We start from the raw sequence: 19097 nt of genomic DNA, 5'->3' as shown, positions 1-19097 counted from the left end.
GGTGAAAGGTGACCCCCAGCTGGCTGCTGGAGGAAGCTGAGGCAGCGTTCAGCTCTAACCTTTGCCTTCTTGGCTGGCATCTTTGCACTCCTGCTGTCAGTGGGTGTTGAGTGTCCGTCCCCCCAGGCTCAGAACATGCCCTCAGATGTAGGCAGCGTTTAGCAGCTAGAATTCCCTCAAATAGAAAGAGTACAAATGATGCGTTTTCTGCTTTTGCTTTGGAACTCTTAGCTTGAGGTTTTCCTGCAGGCCATGAGGTTTCTTGCAGCAGCAGGGATGAGTTCTGTTAGCAAGAGGCTGTTCTGTGCTTCGACTGTGGGAAGATGAATGGTTACGTGTGCACCGTTAAATATAACTTGACACCTAGCACACCGCACTTGCAGCCTGTGGGGTGCTTTAACAAGCAGGTAAATCAGCAGAGGCTGCTTTGCAGCCGGGGTGATGCTGGGTGATTAAAAAGCAGGGGCAGAACAAGGAGTTTCTAGTGTTTGTTCTTGCTTGTCATCCGACTCTCCATTTCCACTGTTCTTTAAAAAAAAAAACCAAAAACAAACAAACAACAACAAAAAAAAAAAAACAAGGGGTAAGCATCTTAATATCTTTATTATAAATGGAAGGCACAAAACAGGCCAGCAACAGAGACTGTCCAAGAGAAATGCTTTGTGCTTTATAAACAAACAAGGCAGTACCCTTAGGTGGGTGTGATAATCCTCCTCTAATGCGTTTTTGGGGTGCAAAAATAGATTTGTTCCTTTCTTGCTCTTCTCTGCAGGACAAAGGCAGAATAGGCAACTGCAAAGTTAGACCAGGGAGGTCAGTTTGTTCCGTACTGAGAAAGACAAGCTTGTAAAACAAACTAGACAGATTTTCTTTGTACTATTCATCTTTCTTCAGCAAAGGCAAAGCTTATGACACTTGTTGGTGTGTATTTCCAGACCCCCAGCTACTGGCACTGTAGCGCATCTCTAATTCTTTGGTACAAAAGGTTCAAAATCTCTTAATGCAAAAATTTTACCAGCACCCTGGAGCAAAAAAAAAAGAAATCGAAAAATCAAACCGACTTCTATTACAGACCTGCTGAGTGCACCAGAGTTACTCACTTTTATTCAGGCTTTCAGGGGCAACTTCAGTTGGTTTAGCGCTTGGATTGCTATGTTGGCAGATGTCAGTTTAAAAAAAAAAAAAGCTTTTGAGGTCCTTTTTAAAATGAGACCGCTTTTTTGGAATTTGGAATACTGCAAGGTATCGTTGGTTTTGCTTTCTTCCCATTCCTTAGACCAGATCCATTCAGATTCTGAACAGCGTTCCCGGTCTGTTCAGGAAAATGGAAGGCAACAAGCAAAATGATGAGCTCCTTGGGCAGTCAAAAGAGCTAAATCTGGAGAGAGTTTTGAGTCAAACTTCCATGCTAAGGAGCACCAGTAATTGTTAGAAGTAGCTGCAGAGGAACCTGCATGGCACTGGGTGTGTTTCTGAAGGTGCTAAAGGTCCGAAGTGACAATTCCTATCCATACTAAAGAAGAGAAGGAAACCTTGCACTTAACTACTGTTTTGATTCCCTTTGTCCAGCAGTCAAAAGCAGTAACTAATATGAGAACCCAACTTTTCCTCTCTTTATTTTAGATTTGGGAAAATTCCCTGCCAAAACAATATTTCCTGGAAAATTCACTAGTGTTTGTGTGAGTAAAAGCTTCCAACCTTTTATTATGAATTTGTAAGAACTATTTCATCCACTTTTGTCCAGAAGAGTCAGAAATAATTTGCACAGAAATGTGCAGCGTTTTAATGAAAGGATTCAGAATCACTCTAATTTGAACTTTATCTGGTCTGGTTGCAGGTTTTGTGACATTTAGTGTCTTTAAAAAAAAAAAAATCAAAATTTCTAGCTTCATATCAGAAAAAAAGAAAAAAAAACTGCTTGTGGCTAAATAAAATCTGTTGCAGCTCTGCTCATCGAAAAATCATTGGCTGTTAAATTGGACCTAAGTCATCTTCTCTAACCTTTCATGATCCTGCAGCAATGGATGATGATGGATATATGGATTAGGGAACAGCACGTGATGGCAAACCTGTGGTATTTGCTACAGCGCAGAAAGAAAAACCAAATTGCTTCCAAAAAATCAAACTAATTCAAAATCCTTGGTATCATGAAGCCATGCCACTGGCAAAGTGAGCATTCCCCTGCCTCTCAAAGCTTGCTGTACCCATGATCTGCTGTCTTGCTGCTGTTAATTGATTGCAACTCTACGTGTCTGATCAGGGCTACGAGTTGTTCTCGATATGGAGATCATACAACATATACTGTGCACGCTTGTGTGTATAGATATGTTTATCCTGTATGCATGTACATACGTATGCATATTTGTGTGCTGGCCCCCAGATCCCTCATGTCACAAAGCATCGGCCTCGAAGGCATACTCATCAAAATCTTTTGTAGAGCCTCCATTTTTTTCTAGTTCCCTCAAAATGAGAGAATTTTTACGCGCTCTCTGTGTCGAAAAGGCAAAAATTCTGATTTTCACTGTCGCTCTCGCTAACTTTCTCTCACTCCCTCCTCGTGTGTGCATAAACACAGATGTGTGTATGCATATGCACATCTGTGGCTTTAGATGCACTGGTATGTTTTTTGCTGTACAGGTAATAAAGACGGGGGAAGGTTTTTGTGTTTTCTTAATAGGTGAAGAAATCTTGAAGACCAGAGATTGGAATATGCTGAATTTTAAATTAAAAAAAAAAAAAAAAAAAAAAAAAAGTTAAATTGTCCGGCTGTGGAAGATGGAGCTTCATTTTTGCAGCCACTTTGAATCACGCGTTCATCTCTAAATGCGCTGTTTTTTTTTGTTTTTGTTTTGTTTTGCTTTTTGGTTTTTATTTTTTTGAAGAGCTAACTAACCCTGGCTGCGTCCAGTCTGAGAGAGCATTCAAATGGACTTGCTTCCTCTATTAGTTATAAGCTGTTTAAAAGCACATCCTATGTTTGAATTGTGGATGAGAGGTTCCCTTGGCAAAGTGAGGAGGAAAATTCTTCCTACCCCTTTATTATTAATTCACGGATTCAGTCTTGGTTGGGCCTACAGGAGCAGTTAACTGGAAGCCTTTGAAGATCGATAACTTTGCTGAGGTTGTCCAGGTAGGTGAAATCGAAGACCCACAGTGGCTGGAACATGCTGTTTAATGTGTCCTAACTGTGTTCTAGAGAAGTTATTTGTAGCCATAGTTGATTATTGACTTGCATGTATCATCAGGTGGTTTTTTAAGGAGTGACTCTGTTTTCAGGCTTCCAGATGTGCTCCAAGTCATATTATTGAGGATGTGGAAGAGAACGCTTGCTGACAAAGCTCCTGGCAGCTTTACAGAACTTTAATATTTAGTTAGTTCATGTAACAGCTGATTTCAAGGCTTTGCTCTCTTCGAGAGACTGATAACTTGATTTGATTAACTGAAGAAAGCTGGAAAAATGTTCGTTCCTCATTATTTTTCACTTGTTACTTTCTTTCGGGTTACTTTTAAAAAGAAGATTTCACCGATCACAAGCCAGTAGAAGACTTTCAGCCCAAGCAAGGGTGAAGACAGCTCTCTCCAAGAGCAGAGGAAGTCCCAGTGGAGAGAACCCAAGCTTGTTAGCAGAACTCGTCGGCATGTCTAAACAAGGAGACGACTGCTACTTCTATTTCTATTCTACCTGTACCAAGGTATGGCTGGTTTTCCTTTGCCTTGCTTTTTTTTTCCCCTTTTTTTTTCGGGAAGGAGTAGATTAGGAGGAGGAAGCACACTGGTCTTTGGTTAACTTGAGAACCAGATAGATTCTGAATTCAGTTGTAGCAACATGAGGCAGCAGCATGGCCATTTTTGAGGCTGTACTCTATTTTCCTTGTTGGTTTCCTTTTGGTTCCAGGGAGACAAATGTGCCTACCGCCACTGCGAAGCTGCTCTGGGCAATGAGACGGTCTGCAAGCTGTGGCAGGAGGGTCATTGTTTCAGGAATGTCTGCCGATTCAGACACATGGAAATTGACGTGAGTGCCTAACGATGTGTTCTCAAAATAAATCAACAAAAGCATTTTTCAGTGCCGTAGGTGTACTGATTGTGCTTTTGCAGGATAGATTCGTTTGCTTCAAAATCATACCGGTTTCTGCTACCAAGAGGGGGGGTGGGAGGAAGCAGAGGGAAATAAAATCAATGCCTTAGGTATGTCTTAGCAAGATATTTTTATTTTTTTTTATTAGATGCTGACAGTTTTCTCAAGAGATGCAGAATAGCTGTTAAATAGACTGCTAAAACCTGCTGGAGCAGGGGGGTAATAAACAGGCTGTTCTATCCTCATGGGAGCAGGCTTGATAATGAACTATCAGGTCTCTTCTGACCCACAGTCCTTCAGATAACGCTGTTGTAGCTGCCTGGGGTAGGAAGTGGGGAAAGTTAAAGGTGCAGCAGAACTAAGTGTCCAAGAAGTAGTTCTAGACAGGGTTAGCCTAGGCAATTTCAGATGTTCTTTTTCCCTCTGAATAATCCTAGTATAATCCTAGGTGTATTAGTTTAACCCACCCTCAACGGATGTCTGAGAGTGCCTGTCTTCTCAAACTGAATGATGACCAATCTAAATGTGCATAGTGGTTACAGCTTATGCAAACTTTGTGAATATGCCCAGAAATACTACACTTAACTGAGAAACTGACCTTTGGAATGATGTTTCAGCACTGTGTTGTGACAGCTGTCACGATCTGGAGCTGTGCATCTCTTTGCAAGCCTCAGGTACATGTTATCACAAGCTTTTCTTTCTTTCTGTCTTCAGAAAAAGCGCAGTGAGATTCCTTGCTACTGGGAGAACCAGCCGGGAGGCTGTCAGAAAGCCAACTGTGCTTTTCATCATGCAAAGGGACGTTACATCGATGGACAGTTCTTACCACCAAGCAAGAGTGAGTTTAGGTCCTTTTTCTTTAAGCGCTGAAGAATTAATTTTGAGTAGTACTTAGTGGGTGCCAATCCTGTAGGGGGCATCAGGTAACTGTTCATTTGTGAGTGCAGGAAAAGGTCTGCAGTCATAGGTGTACTGCAGCGAGTGTACTGCTGGTGTTTGTTTTCTGCTTTCGTGCTCAGCTTCTCTTTGCTTAGTGTGATGTTTGCCTTGCAGTTTGCTTCCTGTTGTTTCCTCTTTTGCTGGGTGGTAGGGAGATGTGTTGTTGTTCGAAGGGAAGTCATTGTTCACGGCGTAAGCAGTGATGGGATGGGCAAAAGGAGATGCTGAACTCGTTGTCTGTGCAGGTTATCTGCCTTTGCTACCATCTCTTTGCATTGTGGTCAAAGTTTTAAACTGCCATATTACCGATGATCCTCCTCTTCCTCTAGCTACACTGCCAAGTCCGCCTGAGTCCGCGGACGATGATTTGAAAGTGGCTCAGATGTCACTGCAGCAAAACAAACTTTCTGTCCAGTCAAATCCCTCTCCACAGCTAAGGGGGTGACGAAAGTGGAAAACTCTGAAAATGTCCCAAGCCCTACACACCCTCCAGTTGTAATCAATGCTGCAGATGATGATGAAGGTGATGATGGTGAGCATGTTTTGGATCTTGGAACAAATTTGTGCTGTAAATGATTGTGTAAATCTTTGGTTCTTGAAGGAATCTGTGCTGTAAATGAATGTGTTAAATCTTTGGTTCTTGAAGGAATCTGTGCTGTAAATGAATGTCTTAAATCTTTGGTTCTTGAAGGAATCTGTGCTGTAAATGAATGTATAAATCACAGATGACCTGAGGTCTGACTAGCAATAGGGCAGGCAGTCTGGCCAGGTCACTGGTGGCTTTGTCTGGCAGTCGGTGGACAGAACCTGAAACGTTGGAGGAAAGCTTGGAACCACTCCTGGCTTTAGCTGGTCTGTTGTGTAAAGTTCTATATGAAACTAGGAAGGAAATTTCTTTTTTCTGTCTGAAGAGCAATGTGTTGTGTAGTAGTTAAAGCTGCAGAGAGAATCTAGAGTCTTAGATGTTTTGTCCTAGTGTATTCTACTTAGGAGTTCATCAGGTCAGTGTAGCTGTTTAAAAACAAACAAACAAAACAAAACAAACAAAAAAAAAACACAAAACAGCAACAAAGTTTTTTATATGAACCATGGGCTGAAGTGTCACTGCATGAGCTACGTAATCATGACCAATCTGGTCTATGCATAACTGAATCGATTTTTCCCCTTCAGACCAACTTTCTGAGGAAGGAGAAGAAACTAAAACTCCCATCCAGCATCCAGCTGCGGAAGGCAAAAATGGATTACGGGTGATTTCCACTCGGAAAGGCAGTTCTATTACTACTAAACAAGGTATGCCAGCACCTTAGTAGGATAAATCAGAAGAACTTGACAGTTAACTCAAAAGCAGTGTGGTGTAAAAACACAACAAAATGTAGGGGTGCTGAATGGAGTCGGTTATTTCCGTGATCTCATTTCTGCCATTAATACCATCATGTGCCCATTGGGTCAGAAAGGTGAACTCCTTTTCTTCACTTTTGGAGAACAAAACAGGGCCACAGCATGGAGTTTAAATGGCTGCACGTGCAGCCTTGCAACCACTGTTGATAAGCCATATCTAACAATAGAGGGATCTAATATCGTGTAAATGGATTAAAATTAAAACTACATTTTGAACCCTGAAGGATGAAAGGAGGGGCAAAATGCCATTGGTTCTATGGCTCTTTCACTTGTGAGGAGTGTTGACAGGCTTTATTCTAAATACTTCAGAAAGTTCCTGAGCGCTAAGAAGCCTGAGGACCTGTGGTCCTCAGTGAGTGCCTCTAAGCCTGTCTCATGAACTGTTTCCTGTTTTCAGAGGGCAATCTGAATTTTGGAATAAAAACACTTGAGGAAATCAAATGGCAGAAGATGAAGGAAAAAAATAAGAGACACGGTGGTGAGTTAATATTCCCTACTTTCTTATCCTGTTCACGGCAGGTGATGGTGACTGGGAGCTGCTTGAGGGACAGACTTCCATTTTTAGCTGGGGGCATAAAGCAACCTGATTCTCAGCCAGCTGGTATTCTAAATGGGAGTTCAAAGGGCAACCAGAGGCAAATTAGTCACCTCTCTTCTTTACATGCTCTGCTTGCTGTATTTTTGACAGTAACAAATCATTTAAAGTTTTTTGTTCTTTGTGATAGTTTTTTATGTTGGGTAAACTTCCTTATGTTTTGGTTGCTCTGAACAGAAGGTTCTTCAAGATCTTCTCTTCGTCCCGTTGATTCTATGATTTTTCCTGCTCCAGAAAAGGAAAATGTCCGGACAGTGGTGAGAACTGTGACACTGTCTTCCAAGAAAGGTAATAATGAATGCTTTTGTTTTGATTTCCTTACTCCTAAACTGGAGGGTTAAGCAATACTTAAAACAATTCACCCATGTTAGCCAATGAATGCTTTTGTTTTGATTTCCTTACTCCTAAACTGGAGGGTTAAGCAATACTTAAAACAATTCACCCATGTTAGCCTTCTGGTGCTGCCTTCTGTTCAAAACGTGCTTTTATGCTTAAAGTCCCTGGTTGTACTGGAAAGATTTGGTGCTCAGGTTAAGTGCAGCGGCAGGAGAAAAAAAAAAAAAGTGTCAGTATGCAAATAGGGGGGTAACTGAAAAACAGAAGAGTAACGAGAAGAGCGAGCTGTAGAAGCCAGTGCTATACAAGAAGCAATTTCTGAAGGATTAAAGAGGCTGACAGTGGCAGGTGTGGACACAGTATGACAGGAGTTTGTATATAAATTGTTTAGAGCTGTGCAAATGCCTTTTAAAAGGAAAAAAGTGTGGAAGTACTTTTACTCGTAGACATTCACCTTAGAAAGGAATATTTCTCAGCATTTGTACCTAAGAATATTCTGCTTGCTTATGCAGCTTTGTTCTGCACAAAGTATAGGTGTCAAGCAGGCTCAGATTCACTCTCTACTATCTCAGCTGGAATTTGAAGCAAGCACTGAGACTATTAATATTTTTTTTCTATGTTAATTATAGTTAAAATATGAGTTTATGTGGTTTAGCTGTCAAAAGAGTGTCTGACTGGGGTTTTTTGGACATGGGCTAACAGGATACCATTTCTGTTGGCTACTGGTTTCTGTGAAATAGAAAAAAAAATTCCCTTTTGTTTTAGGGGAGGAACCTGTGGTTCGAGTAGATCTTGCTGATAGACAAGGAAAACAGAAAGCCTCTGCAGGTAAGAACTTTTTACGAGCTGTTACGTAGGTGCTGCCTTCTATATATGACTGCATTAAAGAGTATTTGTGATGTATGAAAGGAAAATACATTGCAGTGGAGATCTGTGTTGACGGCAGAAATGGCAAATAAATAAATAAATAAATCATTTAGCAGCTGAAAGGCAATTCTATGAAAATATGCTTGAAAAAGAGAAGCTTATTGTTGACTGTTCTCAAACCTTCCTGCAAAGAAAAGTTCTTACAATATTCCTTGTTTTCTCTGAAGATGATGTAAGCAGCCTTCCAGTGAAGCGCAGCCTTGCTGAAAGGCTGGGGAAGAAGGTAGAGGCTCCGGGAAATGCTGACAAAGCACCCAAGAGAGAGACAGGTACTAAACGGGCATCTGGATTGGATTCCTGGGTTTTGTATTTAGTCTTTCTGTTTGTCCTTTTCCAGTGATGTTTCTTTTTGCATGTTGGCTGAGGTCGTAATCACTGGGATTCAAAGTCACCTTTCCTGTCTTGTTTTGAAATGTGAACCTGAAGTTGACATTATGCAGCCTCCCTAATTCGTTCTTTTTCTGTTTTGCAGTTCGAGTTCCCAAGTCTCTGAAGGACAGGCTGGGATTACCTCCTAAACAGACCAGTACTGAGAGAGGTAACAGCTAGATATTAAATGTGCTTTCTCCTCCTTCCTTTCCATGAACTTGGAGTGCTTTCATACATCCCTAAAAACTAATTTAAACGAAAACAAAGAACTGACGCCTCTTGCTTGAGTGCTGAAGCTCTTCTGACAGCCACTATCAGAACTCTGGCTCTAGGTGTGTGTTTATTTTCTACTTGTGCCTTGTCAAGGTTTTTAGCTGCTTCTGTGAAGCGTTACGTACAATTAGAATAGAACCACTGCCAGGAGCAGGAATTTGAAATGCAGACTAAAAAAGTAATAAAGTAAAGCAGCATTTCTGTGTAGCAGTTCTCTCTGGATAGGGCTGGTCTTCAAAATACAAGTGGCTCAGAGGAAGAGGAGAATGTTGTTCTAAGGATATTGTTCTAAGATGCATTATTGGGAACAGTCAAGATGAGTTTTCCTTAGTGCTCTGACAAATTTTGGAGACTTAAAATATTGCTGGACTCTCTTTAAATGTTGGTGCTTCTCCTCATTTCTTGATGATGACAGGGAAGGCTGCTAAGCCGATGGGAGAGATCCATGTGAAAACACTGGAGGAAATCCGTCGTGAGAAAGCTCTTCAGAGACGCGAAACTCAAGCCAAAGCCGAGGCTGAAGGGCATGGTAAAAGTGAAGATTCCAGCGCAGGGGCAAGAGCTGCTCGTGCAGGTCGCATCCAAACTTTCTCTGAAGCCTTGTCTGAAAAAAAGAATAATCGCTTGGTAGAAGAGAAGAAAAAAGCAGGAGAATGCCATAGCAAGAGCAAAATTCAGGGTGAGTCCAAGAAGCAGCTCGCTCTGTCCGGGCCCAGCAAAGGGCAGGCGAAGGAGCCGGCAGGAAAAGTCAAGCCAGAAGGAGAAGTACGTGTTAAAACCTTGGAAGAAATAAAGCGTGAGAAAGCTCTGCGGATGCAGCAGAGTGAAGGAGATGTGCCAGCTCCCTCAGCACTACCCGGACCTGCCCCAGCAGAGCAGAAATCTTTATGGAGCACAAAACTAACAGGTAATAAGATGCTTTAATGCCTGCCCCAGTGAGGTGCTTCCCATATTGAGCAAGTTCAGTTTGCTCAGGATCTGCTTCATGGATAAATGCTGAATGGCTTGCACATTGTAGCCTTTCTCTCTCTCTCTCATGGGACACAAGGAAATAAATGCACAAAGGAAACAAGTACCCAGCTTTCTTTATTTCTGCCGTTGACAAAACTTTTTTTTGTCTTTTTTTAAAGCACCTGAAAAAGAAGAAAAGAAGACAGTGGAATTGAACCGGCCTTTTCCTAAACTTTCCTCTGGACCTGATGTACAGGTGAGTCCTCTGTGAAGACACACATACATTCGTACAATTTCTGATAATTCTGACAAGTTTTGTTACTCACCGTGTGCCACCCTCTTGAGTGTGTTCTTACCCTTCAGCACCTGGTAGGAGCTGCAGTGCAGTCTAAATCCTATCGCCAGCAGCATTTCCAGACAGCTCTGTAATCCTCAAACTTGGAATCAGTCTGTTTATACCACAGCAACAAAGAAACCCTGTTAGCACCAGCTGAAATCTACACAGTTAACGTGGAGGGAATTCTTTTTGTTCTTACTGACTTGATCTGTCAGACATGAAGGATTTAATACAGAAGGCCAGAGTTCTGTGTTCAAGGAAATCAATCTGTCAGTGGATACTGTATAGGGGAACTTGTATGACTTTCTGCTGCTTAAAAAGAATGTGATAAATAGATGTACAGCAGAACATCCTATCTGTTTAAAGAAGCTTGCCATAGTGGATATTGCAGATATGTGAGACTGTGTCCATAGTAAAGCATGGCTCTTGCTACAGGCAGAATTTTATGGAGAAAAAAAAACACAACAGTAACCTGAACAATATTAATATGCTGTTCCACATCAAGACCATTTTGGAGGGATTGCTGATCAGATTTTCTTAACGAAATCTCCACGGATTTTTTTTTTTTTTTTTTGTCCTATTCATGCACTCCTTTTCTTTCCTTCTAGCCCACTCAGCAGAGCGGAACTCGTAAATGTCCAGAGAAGAGCTTTGAAGAGAGACGGTGGGAGAAGTGGCAACAGAGAGAACAACAAGAGAAGCTTCGGAAGGAGGAAGCTGCTGTCAAATCTGCTGCTGGCTTCTTTAATACTGAACCAGCAGGGAAAGTGGCAGCTCAATTTCAGGGCCAGGAAGCTAAAAGTAAGTGTTGAAGGTTAAGAGTTACTTAGGTTGTCTTCTGAAATACAGACAGAAGATGACAATTCTCATGCTGTAACTCTGGCAGGGTGCATTTTGCCACGCAATGCTACGAAGCAAAGGGTGTACTTTCTTTTTCTTAGTTTGTTTCTTTTCCTGCCAGCCAGATGTTAGGTAAGGAACGGGAGACTAGAAAATGACACTACAAGTGTGGACTTTGTAGAACAGCTTAACTGTGGGACATCACTGCAAGGTAGAGGAAGCTGGTACAACAGTTGCATACACTCTTGTCCTACTATAACTGCTGCTTTTTCCTTTCCTAGCGGGAGCAGGACTTTAAATATAAAAGCCGTCTATATTTGTGAACCTAGCTTGCACTTAGGATTGCTATGTGTCGGAGGTGTCCCTTGTCCTGGATTATTATTTACTGTAGCTCTTCGGTTTCTTTGTTCCTTTGTATGGCTTGTTGGTAGACAGAGTTTACTATGTGGAAAAGATTCCTGAGAATCCAGGCAATGGCGGTGTAATTGTGCTGGCCAAATGCATTTAACTGTGTAGAAGGACTGTGGAAATGATTAAGAGAACCTGGATTTTTCCTGAGGCAGAGCAAGACTGTATCAGTTCTCTCTTCCTTTTACTCTAGCCAACTTTATGACACCTGCGAAGCCTTCGCGTGGGAAAGTCACTTTCCCCAAGAAGAAGGCACTGAAACGTAAGGCACCTGGGAGTTATCCCTCTGCCATAGCAGCTGTGGAACTACAGACTGCCTTTGATGCTGACATGATGGGACCTCCAGCCAGAAAAGCAGCCATGGTAAGGCCAGGGGCTAATGCAGAGATGGATCCCTTGTTAAATTTCTACCCTCCTCTAGGAGAAAAGGTGGAAAACTCAAACGTTCTGCAGGCCTTCTGTTTCCTTTGAAATCCAGTAGCTGTCTCCAGGATGCTTGTAGAACCCTTCTGTATTTATGAGATGAATGGCACTCTTTAACCGGTACTCTGATGCTGTGATTTCTCTGGTGTGGGGGATTTTGTCCATTAATGCCATGTTCTTAAAAGACACAAGATCATGAGTAACCTCCAGGTGAATGTGAACTTTCTTCAGGAGCACCTTGCTTTTGTATTTTGGCCACGGCTCCGCAATGCCAGAGGAGAAGCAGTGTGGAGGAAAAAGCTATTAAGGAATCTTTTACCCATGTGTCATAAATACTGTTTTGCTGCTTTCTAGGGTGTTTCAGACGTGCCGGAGCACGTCCCAGCCATCAGACTTGAAGAAAATCCCCCAAACAGGTGACAACCCCAACTTGCTCTTTTTCTTAATCAGTGTATATCCCCAGGGAAACATAAGTTCTGTCACATGTGGGAAAAAATGAGGGTTCTGAGATAATTAAAGCCCAAATCCATCAAAGGAATAAGTCACCTGAAACCACTTTCTAGCAGCTAGCAGGATTGCTTAATTAGGCTTTCTTGAAATGCTGCAAGTCAGCACAGCTTTCCGGTGACTTCTTGGGTTGTCTGAATACCTGAACGAGGATGAGGTGAAGTTCTACTTCCTCGTGAGGTGATAGATGATGAGTAGTGTCCTCTGCCTTTTGGTCCTCAAGAATGCCACCTCAACTCCAGGTGCCCTGGCTTCACAGATAAACCCCCAGACTGAAAAATGTACCTGGTAACGCATCGGGCTCTAAATGTAGCCCTGGGTTGATTGATAACAATCCCTGTGTAAGATTGAAGCGTAGGAGGGCTTGCCTACAGTTTTAAGAGCCGGTTTGCAGGAAAGGGATTTCCCGTTAAGAAATGGCATATCCTGATTGTTCTTTCTTGCTCTCCCAAGACCTGAAGTGCGTCTTGGAAGCCCGGAAAGATTTGAGGAGCAGATGGAGATGGATCTCGAGACCTCGACCTCAGCTTCTTCCCAGCTAGAAGAGGCACGGACACGCCGGCTGAGTTCCACAGGGAACGCGCCCTTATCTGCGGATGAAGATTTTGAGAAGCTACTTTGGGAAATCTCAGGAGGCAGACTGGAAGCCGAAATCGACTTAGACCCAGGGAAGGACGAGGATGACCTCCTCCTTGAACTCTCCGAGATGATTGACAGTTGAACTGCGTAGTCCTATGGTAGAATTAAAAAAAAAAAAAAAAAAAAAATTGAAACTGTTCTTCTTGTTGGATACCCCGAGGTGATCCTTTTTCTAACTGAGGCTTTGCAATGAGACTTAAAGCACAGTCCGAAGTGGTAGAAATTGGCAGGATCTGCACTCAGTTGTCCTAAATTTCCCTGCTGGTCAGAGGTAAGGTCTTGTGCATCCGTTCTGTAACTATAGGTGGTTGCCTTCGATATCGAGAGGACAAAGCACTTCTTTTGGCACAGAAAGATCTCCATTGGCACGCCATGGTGGCTGCAAATCGATCTTCTGATGGAGCGATGCTCTGAAGGCTTAAACGTAAAGCTTCTTCCTTCCTCCGCCCTTGGCACAACTCGATGTTGGGCACATTGTGAAGCTTCGGTGTTCTGATTTCTCGGACAGTTGATAGACAAATCCTGGAGTTACTATGTCAACTCTTGACTTTTACTCGTGTATGCCATTGTTTTGACTGTACCCGTGTCAGATGATGAAGCTGTAGTGGTGGGAGGGAGCAGAATCGTTATTCCAGTGTGTTGTGGACCAAACTTGCTGCCAGGAGTGGGGGTGGGGGTCAGCCCACCCAGCCTTCCTTTCAATTATCAGGGAGGATCAAATGGTGAAAAGCAGCAGCTCTGCCATGCGGCTCCGCTACCCCCACTCCCTTCTCTTGTGCTGTACCAAAGTTCCCCCAGGCTTTGGTTGGTGCTTTTTGCTGGTGTGAGGACTCCGGGGCGAGCAGTCGGGACTCTGCCGCAGTTACGGGGTCGATGAAGGGTTGTTTAAGTGCCTCTTGGTTTTAAAACTTGCTCCCCTGAGCTGCTGGCTCTGCTGCCTGCTACAGCAAATGTTCGGGTGCCATCAGCATCGCGCTTGGGCGTGGGCACTGACTCTGCGGAGGAAGAAGCTGAGATTCGGGTGTATTGTGTACCCTGCCACCAGCCATCGTTTTTTTTCCCCTAGCAGATCAATTTTGAATTATTTTCCGAACTTTTCGCGGCACGGTAGGCTCTTCCCGCTATGATTTGTGAAGCTGTGGGGGCCCTCAGGCATTTGCTGCTGGCAGAGGAAAAGCGCTTGTCGAATTTGTTGTAAATACTTAATGTTTGGACAAAACCACGCGTCTCTGTGTGTGTGTGTGTGTGTGTGTGCTGTGACGCCCCGGCCCCACCAGGGAAAACCTCCGCCGACGAAACTGCTGCTGGAGCTCACGCAGGCCTTCATCGTGCCAAAGGACTTCACGGGGACTTCTGCCGGCTCAGTAATCGGGGAGAAAAAGCAAAATCAGGAGGAGGAGAGCTCAGAGACTGCGCCCACCTGCCCTCGCTTTCCCTTCACCCCAAGCCCTGTTCTGCCATCAGCCTTCGCCTCTTCTGCCTGCGGTGCTGGCAGCGGGAGCGGCGAGGCGGCGGCAGCCATGGCGTACCGCGAGCAGGACCAGAAGGTGCAGAAGGTGATTGTGCAGCCCATCGTATCCTTCCTGCGGCTGGGGGGTGCCAGGGAGGTGGGTGGGGGGCGGCTCGGACCTCAGGGGTCTCGGATCTGGGGCCCTGGGGGCTCGGCCCGGGCCTTGAGGCCTTGTCGCGGGGCCCTGAGGCCTCGTTGTGGGGTTTGGGGCCTTGCCCCGAGCCTGAAACTGTTGTCCCCGTGCTGAGCCCTTAACGCAGCGCCCCAGAACCTCATCTTCTGCTACGTGCAGAACGTGAGTACTGCGGGGAGGCGGCGGGGATGGGGATTAGGGAGGTGTGGGGGGAGTGGGGAGCATCTGGGGATTCCCCTCGGTGAGTTTTTGGCTCCTGGCCGTGTCCCGGGACGAGTTTGTGGGGGATGGAGAGCTGTGCGGCGTGCTGGTGGGCACAAGGAGCCCAGCGTTTCCCCCTCGTGTAGCCGGGCGTGCAGGGGTGATCCCTTGTGACTGGAAACGTGTTCTTCACCGAATGTGTAGTATTCACCTGATGGTATTTCTGAACACATGAGAGAACAAAAGTGCTCAGTGTTTGTGGCCCGACTTACTCTCCTCCTTCGTTCTGCAGAGGTCGAGGATCCAGGTGTGGCTCTATGAGCAGGTGAACATGCGGATAGATGGCTGCATCATCGTGAGTATCCGCACGTCCCCATGTTTCATCTTTCATTTTGCCTCATTCACAATCGTGTTTTTTGGTCAAGAAAAGTTATCACAAGGAAAAAACGATTTGTACTTCTCTGCCCTTCCCCTCGCCCTGCCCTTCCCTCCCGCTCCTGAGCCCTTCGTCAGGCCTTTCTGGGCCCTCTGTCCGGCTGTCTGTCCGTCCATCCGACCCTCTGGCCATCTGTCCCACCACCCTGCCCCGTCCCTGCCCTCTCCCTAAGGAAGGAAAGAGTCCCCGGGCTGCCTTCTTGGGGGGGGGGGGGGGAAGAGGGGAGGTTCTGCTGAGAAAAAACTGAAAGATTTCCCCCTTAACAGGCGCCTTGCGAGTTATTTCGAGTTCCAACCTTCTGCCTTCCTTCCGTAGCAGTGCCTCTAAGGGGTGCGCTGTAAGGCAGCCCTCATCTGGCGCGTTGCTCCTCCGTTCCCCCAAGGAACTGCCTTCAGGATCTGACTAACTCTGGATGCACCCGGTTGTCGCCTTAATTTCTCCCTTAGCTTGCTGAAAACAAGCCGGTTGGGTGACCTTTTGCGTTTCTCGCTTAAAATTTGGATCGAGGAGGTCTGTGTTTCCTTACGCTGATGTCCACGCTGAAGGTGCAGAAGGGTTCCGTGCTGTTGCTTGGGTCAGCCTTGTTGCCAGGTTCGGAATGTTTAGCCTACCGGTGCTTCGGTGCTGTTGGGCTGCACTCAGAGTGTGAGCTCTGGGCGTTATTTCTCAAATACTGCGTTATTTGAGCATACAGACCCGAGATATTCTGCGGAGAGGTGATTTAAGGCACATCAGAACCACCGCTGTGGCGTGTGCCAGCGTCGGACGCCCGTTCGAGTGATCGGGCGGAGCAGGTGAATTGAATTTGGTGCTGGGTGGCGAGGTGGTGTTGGGGGAAGAGCTAGGCTAAGGAGAGCTTCCTCTTGCTCTGCCCCTTCCCATCTCAAATGGCCGCTTCCTGGGGAGGTGGGTTCGTTTGGAGGTTAACTACAACGTTACAGTGAGGATGAGGAATCATCTTTAGTCCTGTAGATATTTGCTGCCAGGCCGCAGCGTTGATTTCAGAAATTGTATTTAAAAAAGGGAAAAGAAAGGAAAGATGTATTCTTTAACATACTCTCTTTTCTCGGAGAGTAGATGGAGGAGCTTCAGCAGTGCCCTTCCTCCGGAAACGATTCCCAGTGTCTGCTCAGACACTGAGGAGGAAAATGGAGGAGAGCCACCCGATAGAAATAAAGGAAAGAAGGGGTCATGGATTAAGGGAAAAGCACTACTTAAAAAATTGGTGCTCTCTAAAAACGGGTTAAGGGTTCGGGACCCGCAGGTGCTGCCTACAGCTGTGTGCATTGCAGTCGTGCCTGTTGCCACTGAGCAAAACGGGGAGAGCTGCTTTGTCGAACGCGGCGTGTTAAAGCACGTGCCACTGCCTGGAAGTAAAGCACGGACTTCCCTCGTGTGGGACTTCTTCCCTAGCGATCTGTGGTTTACCTGATGGTTTCCCATAAGCTGTGAATGTTTAAAAGAAAAACAAAAAAAAAAAAAAAAAAAAAAACAACACCAACGTTGAGAGTGGTGAAGCAGATCCTCACCTGGGGACTCAGAATCAGCAATGACATCACCATGCGAAGCATTGTGTGCGCTTCGGGTTGGGGCTGCTGCGAGCCTCGCAGCGGGGAGGGAGAGCAGATCCGGGGTGCCTCTGGGTCAGCCCTGTGCCCTGGTGGCTTCGTGAGCACTGAGAGTTTGACTCCTGTGTTCCCAGCTTTCGCTTCCGCACCTGTGGTGTGGCAGAACCAGCGAGCTGCTTCCTCAGCTGGAGGAGGAAGAGGAGTGACCTCAACATTGCCGAGGTAAAGCACAATTATGAAAAAAAGATTTGGCAAAGATGTGGGTTGTACCAGCGCGGCTGCTGCAGCAGCAGCAGATCCTGGAGCATTGGAGAAGATAGAGAGGGGTTTCTTCGTGAAAAGAATGCTGTTAAAAGTGTTTTCATGCCAGAAATTAGGATAAACGCCTCTGTTGTTTGACATCCTCTATTGACCTGGCACATTGGCATTACAGCGTACCTGGCACGCTGTTTGTATTAAAAAAAAAAAAAAAGGTATTTTAGTCAGGGCAGGCCAGAAACCTGCCTTGGCACTTGCACATCGCAGCAATGCTTACAGACCCTGCATCCTGGCCTGGCAGCCAGGATCTAAATCCGATGGTGTTGTTGGTAAACTGAAGCTCAGGAAGCGCTTCTGGGTTTTTCTGTCCTTCCATGTGAATTTTTACCCTGTGAAGTTGGTGTATGAAGCTATTTTCGTAACAACAAATAGGTTTAAAAGCAGTTTCAGTTTAACGTCTACATGCTTGGGTGTTATTAACAGAGCTTTGTATACTGAGCTGGTGCTTGGTAGGAGAAAAAACATAAATCTTACCTGGGAAACCTGGACCCCCTCAGCTACATACTGCTATGAGGAAACTCAGATGTAAGAACACACTTAAATAACACCTCACCAGAGCTGTTGTGCTCCTGACCACCAAAGGCACCTTTTTCCAACACCGTCATACTGGAAGTTGATGCAGCCGGTTCCATCCGTAAAGTGTGACTGTACAGTGCTGTAAAAGAAATATTTTTTCACAGCTTTGGAGAAAGTGAAGCAGAGAAAACCACACATAACCACTGATACCTGGACCCCAAACTGCCACAGACTGACAGTGATGCCCACTGGATATCTCCTGATACCCTGCTGCCTTCTGACTGCTCCAGCAGAAGTCCCGTTTTAATTAGCCAGCAGGTCCCTCTGAGGGAGGGACTTTGCTAAAACTCCTGCCGTAGGAAGTATCCTACGGGAGCCAAGTTGCTAAACTGATGTGTGGTTTTCCCTTAACCCCCTCACCCCTGACTTTCCAGCTCCTGACGACACTGCCAACGTGTGCAGTGTCACCGTGTGCCAACTAGGTGCCAGCTGCCATGGTTTATATATTGTAAAATCAGTGATTTGGGACTCGTGAGCACTGAGAAGAGGTTAGCAATTACTTAAGAGCTTTCCTTGTGTCGCTCTGGGGCAGGGAGATGGGTGAAACATCTTAGGCTTGAAAGTGATTCCCTGCAGAGTGACGTGCTCAGATCTGCACAACAGATCTGTCGTCTGGTCACCTTATTAGATCCCTGCTTGAGAGGTTGCTTGCAAGAATCGATTCCTCTTCACCTTGATGTGTCAAGCTAAAGACAAATCTGTGCCGAAACACTGTCTGATCAGACGAGTGCCTCAGTTCAGGATTGTTCTTTGACAGCTACAGAAACAGCAGGACGATCAGCGCCTTCAGGAACAGATGAATTTGATCTTGAGGCTGTCATAAAACAGGTCCCTGAAGTTTGAAGACTCTTCAAATAGTTTGGGCCAGCAAGGAGCAGCTGTACGTGGCGGCTGCGGTAACTCGGGGCTCAGAGTCTCAGAGAGCATGGTGAAAGGTGACCCCCAGCTGGCTGCTGGAGGAAGCTGAGGCAGCGTTCAGCTCTAACCTTTGCCTTCTTGGCTGGCATCTTTGCACTCCTGCTGTCAGTGGGTGTTGAGTGTCCGTCCCCCCAGGCTCAGAACGTGCCCTCAGATGTAGGCAGCGTTTAGCAGCTAGAATTCCCTCAAATAGAAAGAGTACAAATGATGCGTTTTCTGCTTTTGCTTTGGAACTCTTAGCTTGAGGTTTTCCTGCAGGCCATGAGGTTTCTTGCAGCAGCAGGGATGAGTTGTGTTAGCAAGAGGCTGTTCTGTGCTTCGACTGTGGGAAGATGAATGGTTACGTGTGCACCGTTAAATATAACGACACCTAGCACACCGCACTTGCAGCCTGTGGGGTGCTTTAACAAGCAGGTA

At 45.3% G+C, this 19097-nt stretch overlaps 1 protein-coding gene across 1 annotated transcript; it reads left to right on the top strand.

Annotated features, from left to right (window-relative positions):
• Window positions 1-3638: 3638 nt before the first annotated feature.
• On the top strand, window positions 3639-18184 carry LOC311220565 (zinc finger CCCH domain-containing protein 11A-like; the record flags this gene model as incomplete). Its single annotated transcript, XM_084304127.1, is given in 25 exon segments — window positions 3639-3692; window positions 3896-4015; window positions 4793-4916; window positions 5347-5457; window positions 5460-5549; window positions 6188-6307; window positions 6813-6893; window positions 7188-7298; window positions 8112-8174; window positions 8441-8542; window positions 8746-8811; window positions 9331-9822; window positions 10046-10122; window positions 10230-10235; window positions 10812-11004; window positions 11645-11814; window positions 12229-12290; window positions 12835-13097; window positions 13968-14050; window positions 14298-14627; window positions 15157-15219; window positions 15747-15769; window positions 17003-17090; window positions 17428-17544; window positions 18137-18184. Coding segments are annotated over 25 exon segments (3057 nt in total).
• Window positions 18185-19097: the final 913 nt, after the last annotated feature.

The sequence above is a fragment of the Netta rufina genome (assembly GCF_964035555.1).
Source record: "Netta rufina genome assembly, chromosome: 34".
Classification (NCBI taxonomy): Eukaryota; Metazoa; Chordata; class Aves; order Anseriformes; family Anatidae; genus Netta; species Netta rufina.
This window is presented reverse-complemented; position numbering and strand designations above follow the sequence as displayed.